Source organism: Asparagus officinalis, chromosome 3, assembly GCF_001876935.1.
Source record: "Asparagus officinalis chromosome 3, Aspof.V1, whole genome shotgun sequence".
NCBI lineage: Eukaryota > Viridiplantae > Streptophyta > Magnoliopsida > Asparagales > Asparagaceae > Asparagus > Asparagus officinalis.
Genome location: NC_033796.1, coordinates 23,954,724 through 23,972,223, shown reverse-complemented (window position 1 = coordinate 23,972,223; position 17,500 = coordinate 23,954,724). Strand labels below are relative to the sequence as shown.

The 17,500-nt window shown below is 41.6% G+C and overlaps 1 protein-coding gene across 1 annotated transcript; it reads right to left on the bottom strand.

Annotated features, from left to right (window-relative positions):
* LOC109833423 (LRR receptor-like serine/threonine-protein kinase GSO1) lies at positions 953 to 5,246 on the bottom strand. Its single transcript, XM_020401079.1, has 2 exons — positions 1,523 to 5,246; positions 953 to 1,433 (listed from the first exon to the last, which is right to left on the bottom strand). Exons 1-2 carry the CDS (start codon positions 4,908 to 4,910, stop codon positions 1,069 to 1,071), a joined length of 3,753 nt encoding a protein of 1,250 aa, XP_020256668.1. The 5' UTR covers positions 4,911 to 5,246; the 3' UTR covers positions 953 to 1,068.

Here is a 17,500-nt window from a genome sequence, read left to right as displayed (position 1 = left end):
TTTCCTCACAACGCCCAGCTTTTCATGAGCTTTTTACTGGCCAGAGAATTGGATAATGAAATTGTCTTCGCAAGACCCATAGACACCCAGAGTGTTTGTAAATACAACCGAATATGCCGGCGAGGGACTCATATATACTGAAGTGCTATTTTCAATTTCCTTTAAAAGGAAATATGTTCTTGTAGATGTGCTATTTTCAATTGGATTCATCAATCTTCAGAGCACCAATCAAGAAGAGAGAGTTCTTTTGTGAAGCCTATTTACTTTTCTTCTCTTTTATTTTTTTAGTTGATAGTTGTATTAGGCTTTTGGGGTGTGATTTAGGATTGAGTGATTGAGAGATTCCAGTTTGTATTCCTCAATATTTAGTAAAGCTTCTCTCCTTCTTCGCCCGTGGATGTAGGCTACAAGCGGAACCACGTATATCTTTGTATTCGTGTATTCTTAATATTTTTTGTGCTCTTGTGTGATTGATATTAGCTTATCCTGGAGAGTTTGTCATAACATGGGTAATAGGTCCATCAAAGCATCCCACCAGCAAACTTCCATGACAAGCATTGTTTTGTTTCGCCTATGTATTTTTTTCCCGTTGAATATTGTGGCTGCAGGTAGGATAGAGTTCTATACCATTGTACATAGTATCATTCTTTATTGCAGAATAAAAATGGAATATGGGTGTTTCTTCCATGAACTGTGAATGGAGTTATTACACCCTTCGCGTATCACTTCTCCGCGCGAATATCAGCGTAACTTTGATGTGCAATTATCACCTATATTTGCCTGAAAAGAAAGTGAGAGTTCCCATGATTGGATGGTCCTTCTCCCTGAATCCTGGACCTTTCAATATTAAAGATCGTGTTCTGATCGCCATTTTTGCGAATGCTGGTAGGGGTTATCCTTTTAGGCATTTTGCATAAAGGAATTTTGCATAAAGCGGCACACCAGAAGAACATTCAGAACTTGAAATCAACCAAAAAACGCGCGGCACAAATGACAACTGAACGGGAACAGACAATATTAACGGCCTAATACTGCACGTTGAAGATCGAATAAACAAACTCTCAAGTCCTAAACTACGTTCTTTTTCCCAGAACCAAGCCTATGCATCCTTGAGGAAATCTGAAGCAGAAGCTCAGAGACTTTTCTTGATGTAGGCCGCTCCGCTGCAGCCGTTCTTGTACACTGGAGAGCCACCTCGAGCACTTCGAACATCGATGACTGCTCATGTGTTGCCAAGGGTTTCAGAGACGAATCCAGCAACTCCTCGCAGCTCCAAGATTGTGAGCCCATTCTAGATTCGACCCATCTAACCATGTCCATATCATCCCCAAATGACCTAGAGGTAGGCGATCGCCCGCTCGCCAGCTCCATTAGCACTATCCCCATGCTGTAAACATCACTCTTCTCCGTCGCCCTTAGAGAGCAAGCATACTCTGTTCAAAATGGAAAACAAAGATTGATAAATTACGTAGTAATAAAAAAATTATGATATTACTGCCAATGGCAAATATTAGATGCGTACCCGGCGCAATGTAGCCAAAGGAGCCTGCGAATAAGGATTCAGACTCAGTGTAGCCTTTCGAGTTTGTTCTGTGATTTTCAGTGATAAATTTTGCTAGCCCGAAATCACCCAAATGGGCCTCCAAATCTCCATCGAGGAGAACATTGCTCGATTTGATGTCTCTGTGAATGATCTTTGGCACACAATCACAGTGCAGATACTCCACTCCCTTCGCAAGCCCCGTTGCAATTTTCAATCTTAGTTCCCAGTTGAGCTCCTTCCTCTTCTTCTGACTCACCGTAGGCCTGTGAAGCCAGTCCCATAGACTACCATTCTCCATGTAATCATAAACGATCAGGTTCGATCCATTTGTGCCGTTAAGAAATCCCAACAGCTTCACAAGATGTCGGTGTCTGATTCTTCCCAGTGTTCTAATCTCCCTTCCGAAACTTTTATCACTTAAGAAGAGTTCGTTTTCTTTATGTACAATTTTCTTCACCGCAACAATTTCTCCAGTGGGCAACTCAGCTCTGTAGACCGTCCCTGAACCACCTGAACCGATAATAAACTCGTCTTGTAGGTGTTTAGTAGCTTCCATGATTGCATCCCACTTGAAATCTCGTCTACCTGAGCCTTTCAGGACCAGCTCTCTTTCGACTTGTGACGAAGTTGTAGAATAAACACACTTAACTTCACTTGATTTTAGTAAATGTCGTCTTCTGAAAAAGATCGCAAGACCAATGAGCAGAAAAATAAAGGCGATAGTCAGAGAGGCAGAGAGCACCCCTATGGATGCAGAGTTTAGGTTCGAACGGCGATTATTTGGTGCTGAACCAACGCATCCTTGGAGGGGGATACCACAGAGTGCAACATTTCCAGAAAAAGATTGTGGTGGCCAGTGAGAGAACCCTCCATCTAGCTTTCCTTGAAGTTCATTATAGGAGAGATCCAGCTTGACTAAGCTTCTCATATCGCCGATCTGATGAGGGACTTCTCCAGTCAGAAAATTGTGAGAGAGGTTGAGAACTTCAAGTTTGGAGAGCGAGAACAAGGATGTTGGTATTCCTCCTGTGAGGTTGTTGAAGCTCAGGTCGAGTGCAGTCTGTAGATTCTGCAGCTGCTCAATCTCAAAAGGAATATCATCAGTGAAGAAATTGCTAGAGAGACGAAGGTCATAGAGCTTGGTTAACTTTCCAATTGAAGGAGGGATAGGACCAGTGAATTTGTTGTGAGCAAGGTTAAGAACATTCAAAGATGCAAGATTGGCAATTTGAGAAGGAAGTGAACCATTTAGCACATTATCATCAAGAGAAAGCCTCAGGAGGTTGGAAGAGTTGAAGAGTTCGATAGGAAGAGGACCTGAGAACTTATTAGAAGAGAGCTTAAGTTCTCCCAAATTAGGCAAGCTCCCTAGCCAATGAGGAACAGCTCCAGTGAGCTTGTTACCATTGACATCAATGTGTGTCAATCCTTTACAAGAAGCCAACTCTCTCGGTATCTCTCCAGTGAGCAAATTGCTCGACAGATCAAGAAGAGATAAAGCGTCGATATCTCCAAGCATCGGAGGAATTTCGCCGGTCAATTTGTTACTGCCTAGCCGGATTCTTTCAAGAAGCGCGGAGTTTCCCAATTGCGCAGGAATCTCAAGATTGAAGGAATTGTTAGTTAGATCAAAAGAGAGGAGGAAGCTCGAAGCACAAAGAGGGAGGATGCTTCCATTGAGTCTGTTATTGGACAAGTTCACCCTGGTAATATTTTTGCAGTTGAACATCTCATCAGGAATATTACCTTCAAGTGAATTGTTATAGAGCATGAACTGTTGAAGAGATTCTAAGAACCCGAATGTTGCTGGAAGTTTGCCAGTTAACTGATTATCAGCCACATCAAGAATAGTAAGCTGCTTGCAATTCCCCAAAGTGGCTGGAATCTCGCCAGAAAGACTATTCTGCCTAAGATGCAGAAAGTTCAGTTCCTTCAGTCGACCGATGGTAATAGGTATGCTACCACTGAACTGATTTCCAAAGAAATCAATCATCTGCAAGCTCGAGCAGTTACCGATGGCCAATGGAATTTCACCAGACAGTTGATTTTCATATAAGTATAGAATCTGCAAATTCCGTAATCGAAAAAGTTCTTCAGGAATTTCACCTCTCAGTTCATTGTGGTACAATGCCAGTGTCTGAAGATTGGAAAGATTACCAAAACTGCGAGGGATTGATCCAGAGAGGCTATTGTTGTTGAGAAGAAGATCAGTGAGATTGTAAAGCTCGCCGAGCTCAGAAGGAATTTGCCCAGTTAGACTATTGTTAGATAAATCTAACTGTTTCAACGATGCGCAGTCAATCAAACTGATAGGAATTTTTCCAGTAAAGCTGTTAGTTGATAGAAGCAAATGTTCTAAGCCAGGTGAATTTTGACAGATGTTTTCAGGCAACAATGCTGAAAATTTATTACCCGAAAGAACTAGAAATACCAGCTCTTCCAACTGTTCTAGTTCCTTTGGAATCTCACCCTCAAGCAAATTCATTGACAAATCAAGTGTCTGCAGGTTACCCAATTCTCCAATTGAACCCGGAATTGAGCCCTCAAGCTTGTTTCCCATCAAGTTGAGGTACACAAGTTGGCTCAATCTACCAATTTGGGTTGGTATATTTCCTTCTAGTGAATTATTAGCAAGGTTTAAAACTTGCAGACTGTTTAAGTCACCAAGCTCAACAGGCAGAGTCCCAGTAAATTGGTTCTCTGCCAACGTGAGCACCATCAAATCTTTACAGTTCCCCAAACTTTTCGGTATCGAACCCCCAAGTCTATTCTGCTGCAAAACTAAGTTCTGCAATCTGCCCAACTCACCCAATCTGTTCGGTATCGGACCACGTATATTACAGGAAGCAAGCCCAAGAATTGTCAGGTTCAAAAGATCACCAAATGAATGAGGAATTATTCCTGTCAACTCAGCATTATCACCGAGTCGAAGGACTCTGAGGTTCGATAATAAGCCTAAGCTCGAAGGAATGGTGCCCGAAAGACTATTTGAATACAACAACAATATTTCAAGTGAAGAAATGTTTGAAAGCTTAGGAGGGATGTTACCAGCCAATCGGTTATCAGAGAGATCAAGAGTTACAAGAGAAGCGAGCTGGCCAAGTGCAGGAGAGATTGAACCTGTCAGAGATGAAGCTGACAGATTCAGGCTGACGATGGAGTTGGATTGATCACAAGTGACACCTGTCCAATTGCAGTAATCAGGGTTTTCAGATGACCATTCATCAAGAACATGAAATGGGTCGTCGACGATTGACATCTTCAACGAGAGAAGAGCATCTGAAGTGTCATCAGAGGAGATGAAACGAAAGAACAGAGGTGAAACTAGCAGCAGAAGCAAGAGAGGGAGATTGAAGGAGAGATTCATGTTGGAGTTTTCCTTTGGCTATGGCAACAATCTGGATTGAATTTGAGCTTGGTATGGTTATGTGCATGCATGCGCTGGCTTTAAACTTGAAATGTGTACGAGTTGGGATTAGGTGGCATTAAATGTGGCCGCAAGAGTCAGCCAATGGTACACAAGAGAGTGAGAGAGGAGAAGATTTTGGGGCGTGTACAGAGAGATATTGCAGTTGAGAGTTTGAATGGCAAAATGAAGATGGAGGTGCAGAAAGAGGGAGGTTGGATCGCTCCAATTGCCAAGGGAAAAGGTTTGAATTTTTTTATCTAGGAATTTGCACAGTGGTAGTAGGTTTTGGTGAGGCTATATATATTCGGTGAATATTTTGAAGATATGATTACTTGTAAATATACCCAGCCAAACAATTTTAATCCAACATCATTCACAGGTTAATCACTAATTTATTTCTTAAATTATATGATGATAGAGATGAGAATTCAGAAATTAATATTGATGAAACACGTACGCTTGCATAAAATACCTGTGCTCGTCTGAATGAGATGTATGTTATTCTTCTAGAAATTAAGCCTCTTGGGAGTTGAAAGTGACAGTTTCAAACTCCATAGCACGGTTCAATGCATAAATCTCACGACCTTGTTGTTTACTACACATAATTCGAAAACTTTTATAGTCCATATTTTTTTTGTTACCTGCAGCTCTCACTGGTTACATGCACGTCATAAAATTATTACTCGTAAAATCTCTCCTAGGCCTGAAAACTACTGGATGGAATCAAACTTTGACACCATGTGAAGTAAAATATGCATAGCTCCCGAGCCTTTTCATATTGGGCCCCACAAGATCCTCGTAATACGTGGCAGCCACATGGGAAGTTGTGAAATATTCAGTACGGCGTGCTTCCGGATTAATGAGTCAACGCAAACGACGTAGCACTTCAATGATCCGTGAAGGCCCGGAGGGTACCAAAGCAACGCGTCATACTCCCTAATCCATTTGATCAACATCTTTGTTAAATTCAGAAGACAACATACACAATTTAATAATACATGCGGTCAAAGGGGAAAAACTCTGATGCATAATAACACCAAGCCTCGGTGACTTGCTCTTTTAAATGTTGTTTGTATATCTATTTGAATATCTTATATTTTTTTCAAAAAAAAAAAATGAGAGAGAGAGAGAAGGAAAAAAAATATGAAACTACAGAGATCTTTTTGCCTCAAATGTTTGCATAAAAGCGAATCATTCCATCCAAACCAAATAAATAAATATATAAATTCTATTCAACTGATTTGCACTATCCTAAGACATGGTAACGCATCTCTTTTTATGTTGAATTTGACAAACTTATCAGGATTTAGTATTAAGCTAACTAGTCATGAACATTGTGCAAAGCACGGCATATTATTTTTTTCTCGCTACAGTAATCTTGATTTTTAATGCTACGGTAATATTTTTAAAATTTTAAACCACTACGGTTCCCGCCTCTGCTATAGGTTTTTAAAACGTTGTAGTATTTCCGTGTGCTACATCGTTTTTTAAAAAATGCTATAGTATCCAGTATCCTGTAGGCTACAGTAACAATAATATAATAAAATATCACTGTAGCATGAATAGTGAATCTTGGGTTCTCTCATTTGTATAGAGGAGTAGATATATATTGGTGTTTCCCCGAGTTCAATAGAATATGAAGATTTTCTAATTATTTAGTAGAACAAGAGAATTTTAATGTAAAACCTTGGCAGAGCAAACTTTTCCTGCGATTTTTCAAAATTTTTAAATATAGTCTCATACAAACTAATACGGGAAGGACGTCACGGGGGTTAAGCCACCGAACCCAAGTGTCCTGTTGCACCATTTTCCTATCAAGTTGGGGAGGAGGAAGAAAAGAATGTCGCAACGACTCAATCAGAGGCATCTTTTGCCTTACAATATACTTTTTCCATTATATTGTTTCGAGGCTAAAGCCTATGCATAGAAAACTAAATAATGCATGAGTATACACGGAGACAAGCCTAGGCCAAATGTTGTTTTACTAATAAAGGGGAGAATTTGGATAAGGACAGGTCAATTATACAAGAGTTTGATTGATTGATGCTTGCATTGTTGTTTTTAATGGTGTAGGCGATTATTTGGTAAACCACCGCTCCATGGAGATCTCTTCTTCCGTCTCCGCATCCAGCCATAGAATTTGCCCAGTTTGGTCGTGTAATCATTCGATTGTGGTTTGAATCCTCAAGTACTTGGTTAGATGGTAAACTTTTAGCTTGCTCTTGTTGAAAAAAGTAGCATAACAAGAGATTAATGAAATAAATAAACAGCAGAAGCAGACGAGCGTGTAATAAATCCATGAGGCAGGACGACCAACAGAGAATAACGCATGTGAAGAGACCAATCACACATAGGAAAGTACTCAGAGTCACGAGGCATAATCTTTTTTCTACAGTTACATAATCAATTGCAGAAAACAATAAGTTTGCAACCTGAGAATATTTGAGACAGGAGTACTGAAAACGTAGTATGAACCCAGTGTCAAAAACCTCCTCTTGTATATTTATGTCACGGGAACAGAACAACGCCAACACAAAACAGGAGTCATACGACAGACCGAAAGGTTGCAAAAACAGTTGACTTCTTTGAGTAAAAACCAAATTTGAAATGAGTCATGCTCTCTTTAAATATTCCATTCGCAGGAGACGACATTTCTTTTACAACAATCATGCGTGAAAAATTGTTATTTAATGTATTTTCTTATTGCTAAAGAACAAATTATGACGACTCTTAAAGATGATCTCTTTGTGGGCCTCATCCAGCTTAGCCAATACTAATTCCTGAAATCTTCTGTAGCTTCCAAAAGTCACGTCTGGCTGTGAATTTGGCAAGCCCCCCTCAGGCTCAACCTCACCAAATAAGCAGAAATTTTGAGCAAATCTTTGCATTCTTTGCAAATGGTAAAGCTCAAAGAAGAGGAGGCTCCCATGTTTAACTTTAACAGGTGCAGTAAAAAGACACAGTAGTTGCTAACTGACAATGATAGGTTATAATTCATAATCTTACCTCCTTTGCAAAAACTATGATGCACTTGTTTGCATGTTTTAATTTAGATGCGTTGCTGAGTCATGCATTCAGATCTATACTAACTGTTTAACATAAACAAGCTGTTTAATCACTCCGTGGACATATGACGCCCACTAATTGCCAGAAACAAATTTATTCAAATAGAAGAACAATTGAGGCCTAATAAGGAAAAAGAGAGTCACAATCCACAAGTTGCCATTTGCTCGCGAAACATCATCAAAATATAATGAAAAACGGACATTCACGGAGTAAAAATTATTGTACATCATGATAGTTTGTTGCATCAAGATGGCTTGACTGACCAATATCAAACCTATCCTCGTCTAATCTTGTTATGAATATGGAAGACATATGTGCATGGGATAAACCAAAACGGTTTCATAATACGAGTAAACACCTACACCTTCCAAGTGTAAATTGTTATGTGGAGATTTTCAGAATTAATTTGACGACTAGGGACAACGGATGAAATAATTCTGTGATCCCTGAAAGCCCAATTGTCAATAGAAAGGACCAGATGACAATATCCTTAAACCCATGTATTGAAAACTGAAAAGAGGATAAATGTCTAGATTGGGTCTTGGGATGGAGCAGGTGAACAGGAGAGGCGAAAGGGCGCAGGCGGCGGTGCGAGTTCCCAGACGGCGTCTAGTCTCCATCAGCGGCGGTAAGATCACCATCTCTCCCCTTTTCTCAACCTCTTCGTCTCCGGCTCCAACCCTCGCCCAACCTTCACCCACATCTCAACATCCAAAGTCCTCTTTTCCATCCTGTTCACTTCCACTCCGTCACCCACAGATCAAAGCTTCCTCTTCTAAACCATCCTTTGCTGAGATTCTGAAGGGCTCCAAGCCCACAGTACCCCCTTCCGTCCCTCCGCCTTCTTCTAAAGGTCTTCTTCCCACTCCAGACTCGGGCTGGACCACAGTGTCTTACAAAAGGAGGCCTAAAAGACCGAGATCCCCAACCTCCTTCCCTAAGCCTTTCCACCCCCATAAGATTCCTAGGTGCTTTCTTTGTGGTAACTCTGATCACATGGCGAAAAAGTGCTCTCTTGGAGCGTTCAAATGCTTTGCCTGCAATCATGTTGGACACACTTCTGCTAGTTGCCCTAACAAAAGCAACCTCCTTTGCTCAGCATTCCTCCTCAACAACCTCCTCCCCCTCCCCCTCTTCTTCCTAAGGTTTCTCTCCCTCCCTCTGTCAGCTCGAGTTTGGTAGAGTTCTCGAGATATGCCCATTTCCAGATCCAAGTCGGAAAACCCTCTTTTGCGGAGCTGGTGGAAAACTTGGAGTTCCACCTCAAGGTAGAGAACTGGGCTCATGTGATCAGGCAAACATCGGAAAATTCCTATTTTATCCAGTTTCCTGATGCGGAGACACTGGACTATGCCTGCTCCAAACCTTTCTTCAATATGGGAAATTTCGGTGGTAGCTTCTCTCCTTGGTCAGAGTCAGTTGGCCTTAAAGTTTTACCAAAGTTTTTTATGTTTGAGTGGAAGTTCTTGACCTCCCAATTCACCTTTGGGACTCGGAGTTCATTACTATCATCCTTGTGGACATTGGAGATGTTATCGCCTTCTCTGATGATGTTATGCTCAAAAAAGAAGCCCTAGCTTGTAAAGCGATGCTGCAAGTTAGGGATCCCTCCGAAATCCCCCAAGAAGTTATCTTTAGGTATGAATCAGACAATGGAGTCCACATCTTGGAAGGTTCGGTCAAACTGAGAGTGGTTGGTGACCCTTTGCCAGCGGACAAAGACAGAGACCGTGATCTTTTCGAAGCTTTTGTCCGTAAAGAAGGAGCCCCACCCCATTCCCCTAAGGTCCTGCCTCATCAAGGCCCCCCCCAGAGTTTTTTGTCCCCATCTTCGAGACCCAGCCAGCCTGACCTAAAAGGTAAAAGCCCTTTGGTGGAGGCTGGAGGCTCAAACCTTCCTTCTCATCACCCAGCTGATCCAGCAGCTCCGCCAGAGCTTATGGCCGTCTCCTTCAAAGGCATCACGATCGACATCTCTAAAGACTCCTGGTCCACTCTCAAAGCAGCTTTTCCCCACCTGGTAGACGCTCCATCCTTATCTCCTAAAGAAGATATAGCCATCCAGATCAGCTCTTCAGATTCCAAGGACATTGCCTCTTCCTCCGATATTCCCCCAGGATTCGAAATTGCAAAGAGAAAGCCCAAGCCGGCCAAGAAGAAAGTTTCAAGCAACCACCCTTTGCACCTGCCCTTCAGGAAACATCTTGCCATGCTAAAGAAGGGTAAGTCTTCAGGTAATTCTAAACCGAAATCCTCTTCCTCTGTATCCACTCCTCCTATCCCTTCATCTGATCTGGAGTTTTTGGAGGAGATCTCTGTGAACTGTGGGATCCTCGAACCGGTGGATCCGTCAGGTTTGATAGAGATCCAAAATAGGATGTCTCTAAAGGCCCTTCCTCTTTGAGCCCCCTTCTTCTTTCTAAGTTGCCATTCATCGGTATCCATGCGTATAGGATCTTGGAATGTTCGTGGATTAAATAATCCTGCTAAGCGGAGGTTGATCAGGGAGTGCCTTTCCCTTGCCAAAGTCAATCTGGTTGGTCTGCAGGAATCTAAAATCTCAGCCCCTAGCCCTTCTTTTCTTAAATCCTTGAGGGGGGGAAATTCATTTCATCATGGGTATCTCTTGATGCTACGGACTCTCTGGGATGGAACGAGGATATTTTTTCCTGCTCTTCCTCGTCCTCTGACATTTTCTCTGTTTCGGCCACCCTAACTCATAAACCTTTCAATTGGAGTTTCGTAGTAACTTCCATATATGCTCCTTGTGATCCTTCTGAGAGGGAGGTATGCTGGTGGGAAATTGAGAGGATTAGAAGCTCCCATGCTTTGCCATGGGTTATTTTTGGTGATTTTAACATGACCTTAAGTTCAGAAGAAAGAAGTGGTCGTTCTAGCTCCTTTAGAGATATTAAATCTTTCCAGCGTCTCATTGACTCTGTCCATCTTATCAACCTCCCTCTTAGTGGGAGGAAATTCACCTGGTCCAACCATAGATCCCCTCCATCTTTAGCCAGATTGGACAAATTTTTTATTTCGTTGGACTTTGAAGCTAACTTTCCTCTCATGGTACAGTTTGCTTATCCAGCCCAATGTTCAGATCATTGTCCAATTATGCTGGACACCAACTCCCCTGTCGTCCCCCCTCCCTTCAGATTTGAAAAGATGTGGTTATCTCAGTGTTCTAAAAAACGGCCTGGGCGGCCGCCTAGGCGCCCGCCTAGGCGGAGGCGGTGCTCAGGGCGTGCAGAAATGCCCTGAGCGGCCACGTTTAGGCGCTGGAAGCGCCTAGGCGGCCGCCCAAGGCTAAGCGGGCCGCTTAAGCGGCCCGCCCTACAATTTCAAGCCCAAAATATTAAGTTGGGCGCTCCCAAAAACCCAAACCCAAAAAAAAGGCAAAACCCAATACCCAATACCCAAACTCAAAAGTAAAACCAACCCTAAATCTGTTTCACCCGACGCCGCCAGCAAAAAAAAAAATCGACGATCGTCTTTAACCTCTGCCAAAACCCAAGCGCGTCTTCAACCTCGTCCTGGGAGATCGACGATCGTCTTCGAGCTTAACTTCCGAGCTCGTCGTTCTCACCTCCGACGTCCTGGACTTCCGAGCTCATCTTCGAGCTCATCGTTCTCACCTCCAACCGTCGACGTCTATCTTAGATCTCTGCCAAAACCTAAGCGCGTCTTCAACCTCGTCCTGGACTTCCGACCGAGCTCGTCTTCAACCTCGTCCTGGGAGATCGACGATCGTCTTCGAGCTTAACTTCCGAGCTCGTCGTTCTCACCTCCGACGTCTTGGACTTCTGAGCTCATCTTCGAGCTCATCGTTCTCACCTCCGACGTCTATCTCTTCACAGTAAGTCAGGTCTCCCTTAAGAGCTCGTCGTTTTCAGCTCCTTTATGTTGCCCGTAAAGATAAAGAAGCAATTACCCTCTGTATTTACTTAATAACTAGGTTCTAAATAATTACTGCTAACCTATCTTCTTCTCTTTTTTCCTTTTTTTAAGTTTGGTTTAGTTTTGTTCTTTGTTTTTTCTTTTTTTTCCCTTTTTTTGGTTGGCAGTTATGCTATCTGATTAGTTCTACAGTCTACTACATTAATGCAATATCGTTTTATTTAATCCCATCAGCAAATCTTACAAATCTAGGAATTTTGAGCTCCACCCCATTTGTCTTGTGCCCACTGGAAATGGTTCCCAATATTGCTCTTAATTTCTAGTGCATGTTTTGGTCCCTCAATTAGCTCACAAATTGAACTCTTGAAGCAAGAGGGAGAGAGAACATGAAAAAACCCCACTTGAGGAAGTAGGGGTTAAAACCTTTTTGTTTGGGTTCGGTTGTGCTCTTATTGGATTTGCAACTGTACATGCAATAATTGTTCAATGCCCCCTACTATACAACTGTACATGCAATAATTATGTATCTGTATTGAGTTTGAGTGCTGAAACTATAATATTCATGCTCTCAACATTTGGATTTGCAGCAATAACGAATGAAGTTGCAGTTTTTGACCTACAAAATAGAACAATAAGTCAATAATTAGTTGCAGTTTTTGAAGTTGCAGCAATAACGAATGAAATTGCAATTTTTGATTGACTATTATAGTTTGGAATGATAGCATATGTGTTGGTATTTTTGTATTTATGCAATGTTGATTGAGTATATATATACATATATCTTCAAGTATCACAATTAAAAAAAGAAAAAGAAAAAAACCGCCCAGAAACCGCTTAGGCGCCCGCCTAGGCGTCTAAGCGCTGGGCGCCAAGTCCGGCGCCTAGGAGCGCCCAACGTTTAATGTAACATTGGGTTATCTATCCCCTCATTTCACTCCTTCATAGAATCCAGCTGGTCTTCTCTTCGAGGGGAGAGCGCCATATGTCCCTTCCTTTTAAACTTAAACTCATAAAAAAGAGAATCAAATGGTGGAAAAGGTACTGTTTTGGATCCCTTCCTCATCTTCTTTCTAATCTTATGGCTCAAATCCATTCCCTAAATATTAGCGAAGAGTCCAGGAATCTATCCTCCCTTGAAATTCAGCTTAGATCTGAATTAAAGGATCAGGTCCTTTCTCTTGCAAATGCTGAAGAGATCAAATGGAAGCAAAGATCCCGTATTCAGTGGTTGAAAGGAGACAATAATTCAGCTTTCTTTCATAAAGTTGCATCCTACCACCGCAGAAAAAATTTCATTCCCCACCTCCTTATCAATGACTCTTTCATCTCCTCAGATAGTGATATTAAACAATCTTTTCTTACTTTCTTCTCCAACCTCTTCAGCAATCCCCCAGTCTCCAGCCTGAGACCCAACTGGAACCTTTTATACCCTCAAGAGCACATAGATCTATCTTCCCTCTATCTCCCCTTCTCCCCGCAGGAAATTACTGATGCTGTTTTTGGGCTTCACCTCGATAAATCTCCGGGACCTGACGGTCTTCCTATTCTGTTTTATCAAAAGTTTTGGTCTGTAATTAAACCTGATGTCATCGAGTTCATTCAAGGCTTATATTCTCACCCTCAATCTCTTCACAATATTAATTATTCTCACATTTGTCTCATTCCCAAAAAGGATGATGCTAACTCCCCCAAAGATTTTCGGCCAATAAGCCTGATTAACAGTTCATGCAAGATTTTTTCGAAAACCCTGGCAAACAGGCTTAGGAAAGTCCTCCACCTTCTCATCGACAACTCTCAATCGGCTTTCCAATCAGGCAAATCTTCTCTGGACTCTTTTCTTTTAGGTCATGAAATGATCAACTACTGTTCTTCTGGGAAAAAAGAAGTTTGTGCCATTAAAGTTGATTTTTTTATAAGGCTTTTGACTGCGTTAACTGGTCGTTTCTTCTTTCCCTTCTTGAAGCTAGAGGCTTTGGCCCCAAGTGGTGTTCCTGGATACATCATATCATCTCTTCGTCTAAATCAGCTGTCTTGGTTAACGGTTCCCCAACCTCCTATTTCAAATGTTTTAGGGGTCTTAAACAAGGCGATCCTCTCTCCCTTCTTTTTATGCTAGTGGCGGATGTTCTTGGTCAGATGCTCAAATGCAGCGCAGCTTCAGGAGACCTTTCTAACCTCAATTTGAGAGGTAATCTCAATTCCATTAGAACCATTCAATTTGCGGATGACACAATCATCTTCTCTAGGGCTAACTCCTCTGATATGGTTACTCTCAAGACCATTCTCTCCATCTTTGCAAGCATTTCAGGGCTTTGTGCAAATCCTCAGAAAACTAACCTCTTCTATCTTGGCAAAATCCCTCATAAAGGCAACTCGTTGGCCGAGATACTCAGCTGTTCTGTCGGTTCCCTCCCTTTCCCTTACATGGGACTTCCCCTGAAAAGAGGATCTCTATCAAAAAGAGAGTGGCAACCTCTCCTAGAATCATTCAAAAAGAAGCTATCTTTATGGAAAAACAAAACTCTCTTCATTGGAGGTAGGTTAACTCTCATGAACTCTGTCCTCTCCTCCATCCCTCTCTACTATATGTCTTTCTTTAAGTTGCCGATATGGGTCATCAAGGTCATAGATAAAATCAGAAGAAATTTCCTCTGGAATAGCAGTCACAGTTACTCTAGAACAAAATGTCTTATCAACTGGGGAACAGTTTGTAAATCTAAGGTAGAAGGAGGGCTTGGGGTGATTGACATCCCCTCTTTTAATTCAGCCCTCCTCTCCAAATGGATTCGGAAAATTTTCGACAGAACCTCTTTTCTCAGTAAAGTGTTTTTCTCCATTTATTCAAAAAATGGAGCCAATCCTTTTGCTTACCAACCGAAGATGTCATCCTCAAGATTTTTTCAAGATCTTTTCTCCATTCAATCCACCTTCTTTAACATTGTCAGATGGAATGTTGGAGATGGTAACACCGACAGTTTTTGGCATGATAAATAGTCTTCAGCAAATACTCTTAGCAGCCTCTTCCCACATGCATATAAGTTAGCCCTCTCGAAAAACTGCAGCATTGGTTCGCAAGGAAGATTGCTAAATAATTTATGGAATTGGCATCCCATAATTAGAAGGGGCATTTCCCCTAACGAAAGGGCAGACATTATCCATCTTCACTCTTTCTTAGAGCATATTAATCCAGGTGGCTCATCTGAGCTGGATGATTTACGGTGGCCTCTTCATTCTTCGGGCATTTTCACTGTAAAATCCTTTTACTCATTTGTTACTTCAGGGGGTCAAAAATCCCAGTTCTTCAACACAATTTGGAAATCCAACATTCCCTTAAAGGTAAAAGTTCATCTCTGGATTATTTCTAAAAGAAAGCTGAACACAAGGGATAATTTGATCAAAAAAGAATGGAACGGTGATCCAAATTGTCCTTTCTGTCACCGGGAAACAGAAACTCACGATCACTTATTTATACACTGCCCATTTGCTCGCGATGTTTGGTACTCCCTTCTCCCCCTCTTTCCAGCTAACAGCTGGCCTACGAACATGGAAGAATTGTTGCTGCTTCACAAAGTTCCCAATATTTGCTCAGATACTAAAGCCATATGGAAGATTCTGTTGCCATGTTTTTGTTGGTGGATCTGGTTCTGTAGAAATTCTCTAATTTTCAAGGATATTCAGCCTATCTCGCTTTCAACTGCTTCTAATATTGCGAGATTTTCAATTTTCTGGTCAGGTTCAGAAGATGATAGGAAGGCGAGGAGGCTTCGAAGGGCATCCCTCAATCTCGGCTTTCAGGAGCTAGCCAAGAAGAACGCCCCTGTTGATGATGGGGACTTTTTCTCCAGCAACTAAGCACCTGCGTCTCTAGTCCCAGCAGGAAGAAGAACATTTTTGTGAAGATGCTCCCTTTTGGTTAGCTGCTAGCTGCGCCTAGCTTTTTTCAGTCTTTAATCAAAGTATTGTAGCTGTTTCAATTCCCTCTCTGAAATGTTGTCTTAATTTTTGGTTTTTTGTTTTCTCTAGCTGTAGGAAAGCAGTAGGTCTAGTGTGGTAGGTGACGACAATGGTCCGCTCCCTACTCACTCCTCCCACTGTTTTTTTCTCCAACTACAGATGATGTATTATCCTCTTCTAAACTTTTTTTCAATATATTTAAATGAACAGGGCATCCCACCCTGTTTCTCAGGTTAAAAAAAAAAAAAAAAAAACTGAAAAGAGGATATCGTACAAAAAATAGATTTGCTTCATCGAAATCTTCAGGAAATGCCAAAAGAAAAAGGGGGGGAAAAAGCCTACAGCAGTTTTGTTCCAATGATGGAACAGGAAGGCACAAGTTATCTGCAACAGAAGTCAAAATGTAGGCCCATGCATAAAGTGACTAGAGTACCAAGATGTTAAACAATCAGCTCAACATTGATGTATGAACAACCATGCAGATTAAAAAGAACTGAAGGAACAAGAAAGAAAATGGAAGGATTGGATTAGGTAGTCTGTGGAGTCCCACAACTAGGCATCCAATAGTAAGTTAACCAATGTGACGGAGTGTAGGATGTCATGCAAGTACCAAGTGCTAACCAAAACCAGAACCATTCAGTTTGACATTAAACAACCACAAAGGTTTCAACTCTGATGATGAGGTACAATGTTTTAAAAAGCCTCCGCCTAGCCACCTACCTAGTGCTTAACGCCTAGGCAGTACCTAGGTTACCCACCTATATTTTGGGAGTGCCTAGAGGAGTGTGGTCTGCTTACATGAACTGCAACATTTAGGCACTGATCATGATTTCCTCTATTGCAGCATCCACATCCTCCAACCTCCTTAAAACACAAACTATGAACACCTCATCTACCTCTCTCGACCTTTAACAAAACATCATCCACCACTTAAGAAATGCGCCTAGGTGTTAGTCCCGCTCCTAAGTTTTCTATAACATTGACATTTACTATCAGTAATTATAATTAAAAACTAAAAAAAGGAAAACGCCTAGCCCCCCCTAAGCTTCCACCAACATGCCTAGGCTCTATGCGTCGGGTTTTTTCTATAACCTTGATGAGGTAGGACCAATGTTTTAAATATCGGCCGATAAACCGATATTATCGACGATTTATCGGTTTTGGGGCCTTCCGCTATGATAAGTTCGATTCTAAATCGGTTATCATTTTTGAATGTTTGTCGCCGATAATGCGGCAATAAAGTGAGTTGTCGGCCGACAATGTCGGCCCAAAAATCGGAATTATCAGCCTTTGGTTTGAGTTTTGATTTCGGGCAACGAGCACATATTCAATGTGCTTTAAACCTGACCCAACCCGAGTTTCTACAATTGGTTAGTGATCCTAAACATAATTATTTACATTTTGGTATATTTATATTTCATTAAGTATAGTTAGATTACATTTTAGAATATTATATTATGTATATTACCATTCGGTAATATCATTCCGATAAATACTACTTATCCTCGATATCCGCTATCCGATATGGATTTTGACCGTCCAATAAATCACCGACAACCGATATTTAAAACCTTGGATAGACTGATGCCAGCAAAAAGGGCAGGCAGGCCTACATTACCCAAGCCAAAAAA

Coding starts and splice junctions, on each gene's coding strand:
- LOC109833423 (XM_020401079.1), bottom strand. CDS start 4,910: ATGAATCTCTCCTTCAATCTCCCTCTCTTGCTTCTGCTGCTAGTTTCA. Junction 1,434..1,522: donor CTTTGGCTACATTGCGCCGG/GTACGCATCTAA, acceptor CATTTTGAACAG/AGTATGCTTGCTCTCTAAGG.